The sequence below is a fragment of the Echinops telfairi genome, unplaced genomic scaffold, assembly GCF_000313985.2.
Source record: "Echinops telfairi isolate 266 unplaced genomic scaffold, ASM31398v2 ScPeMD7_2573;HRSCAF=3158, whole genome shotgun sequence".
Lineage (NCBI taxonomy): Eukaryota > Metazoa > Chordata > Mammalia > Afrosoricida > Tenrecidae > Echinops > Echinops telfairi.
In genome coordinates this window covers 2,249,142-2,250,835 of record NW_022106471.1, presented here as the reverse complement: position 1 = coordinate 2,250,835, position 1,694 = coordinate 2,249,142, and the positions used below count along the sequence as shown (strand labels likewise).

Genomic DNA, 1,694 nt, shown 5'->3' with positions numbered 1-1,694 from the left:
TTGCTTTTGTTTAAAGACAGAACACGGGGGAGAGATGAGGCTCCGACTCCTGTAAAGAGTTACAGTCCGGAGACACACGGGGGCACGTTGACCCTGTTCTCGAGGGGCTTTGAGCCAGCAGTGACTCAGGGGCAGTGAGTTTGCTTTTGGACAGCTCCAAACACAAACACAAACTCACTGTCATCAAATGATTCCGACTCACGTTTAAGACACAGAACTGGAGAGTGTACAGAATATAAGACTAAGCTAGGAGTTGAAGTTTCTCAAGGAGCGAAACAGAAAGCTGAGACAGAGAAAGCAGCTTTGGATCAGACAAAGTAGAGCTAAACTTTAAGGGTGGGTTTGGGAAGGACTCCAAAGAGGAATGGCACATAGTTCTACCCATGTTCTCAAACACCTGGAGAGGAGATGCCCTCTCCTTTAAGGGCGCAGGGCTATCTGAGGAGCTTTTCAAATCTCTGATTTCCACATCGTTTCCCTCCTGGAAAATCTCTCCCTAGAAGGCTCTGATTCATGGTTGTGAATCTCTGCAGTGAGGCATCACTGCCGAGAAGCTGCTTGTGCTGTAAGAGTTAGGGATCCTGAGAGAGGGAAAAGGGCTGATGTCATGTTCAAGGTAAAACTCTACAGCCCTACGCTGTACTCGTTTTATTATATAACAAAGCCTGATTCCCGGATGTGCTTCTAGCCTTCGTGTTTAAGAGGAAGGAGACAAATGTGACACATAGGCGCGCTTCCACTCCAAAGTCCAGTCTATAAAACGGCAGGGTGCTCTGAACCCCATTCTTCAGAACCGTTCCACAAAACAAGCAGCGGCACATACTCTGAGCTTCGATTTCCATATGTGCAAAACGAGAATGATTGTGTTTTCTCTGCGGCGGTGTTAGAAGACGGAATGAGGTAATATTTCTAAGATGTCTAGACACCACATAGTAGGTAGGTACTCACAACACTAAAGAAACTTCTAAAATAAAGAGGCTTTCGAGTTTGATCAAAACTGCAACACGAAATTCTATTAATTGGGGGAAAGTCAGATCATGAATTTTGGCTTTTCAAATATTTAATAAAAAAAAAAAGTGACCTGCCATTTAACATGAGCATACCTGTTCTACACCTTCTACCTCTGGAATATAAAACTGCAGCATGTTCTGAATGCCGTTCTTGAGAGTAATGATGGAGCTGGGGCAGCTGGTGCAAGCGCCTTGGAGCTTCAGCTGTACGATGCCATCCTCAAAGCCTTTGAAGATGACGTCCCCGCCATCTTCCTGCACCGTCGGCCTGTGGGCGCAGAGCGGTAGTTAGGTTCAAAAGAAAAGAAGTTTCATTACACATTTTAAGTAAGGCTCAGGGCTTAAATTGTACATTGGCAAAATCCACAAAGTTAGAACTACTTTGATTAAACACTAGTAACTGTCTTATGTGTGCTTATAATGTCTTTGACTTGTACTTTAATATTCCAAAATTCATCCAAACTAAAACTTATTGTTTCCTTCTCACCAATTAATAATGATCTTTAAGTACTTACAGCTTCAGATTTTCTAATAATTATAGCGGTTACCTAAGATATGCTCATTCACTGCTTTTGAGTGAGGGGGCCGGGGACTGGCAGCCTCTACCTTTTAGGTGTTTTGTTTCAGTGAAGTTTGGTAAGCAAAAATACACAAATCAAGTGTGTGTCCGTGAGGAACTACTGC

The 1,694-nt window shown here is 43.4% G+C and overlaps 1 protein-coding gene across 2 annotated transcripts in view; it reads right to left on the bottom strand.

Moving 5' to 3' along the window:
• Positions 1-1,073: 1,073 nt before the first annotated feature.
• Positions 1,074-1,694, bottom strand: part of NFU1 (NFU1 iron-sulfur cluster scaffold) — a 36,701-nt gene continuing 36,080 nt past the window's right edge. For both annotated transcript variants that reach the window (XM_045294194.1, XM_030886649.2), the window contains exon 7: positions 1,074-1,278. In XM_045294194.1, coding sequence (XP_045150129.1) covers positions 1,089-1,278 — 190 coding nt within the window. In that variant the 3' untranslated portion in view covers positions 1,074-1,088. The remainder of the gene's footprint in view (positions 1,279-1,694) is intronic.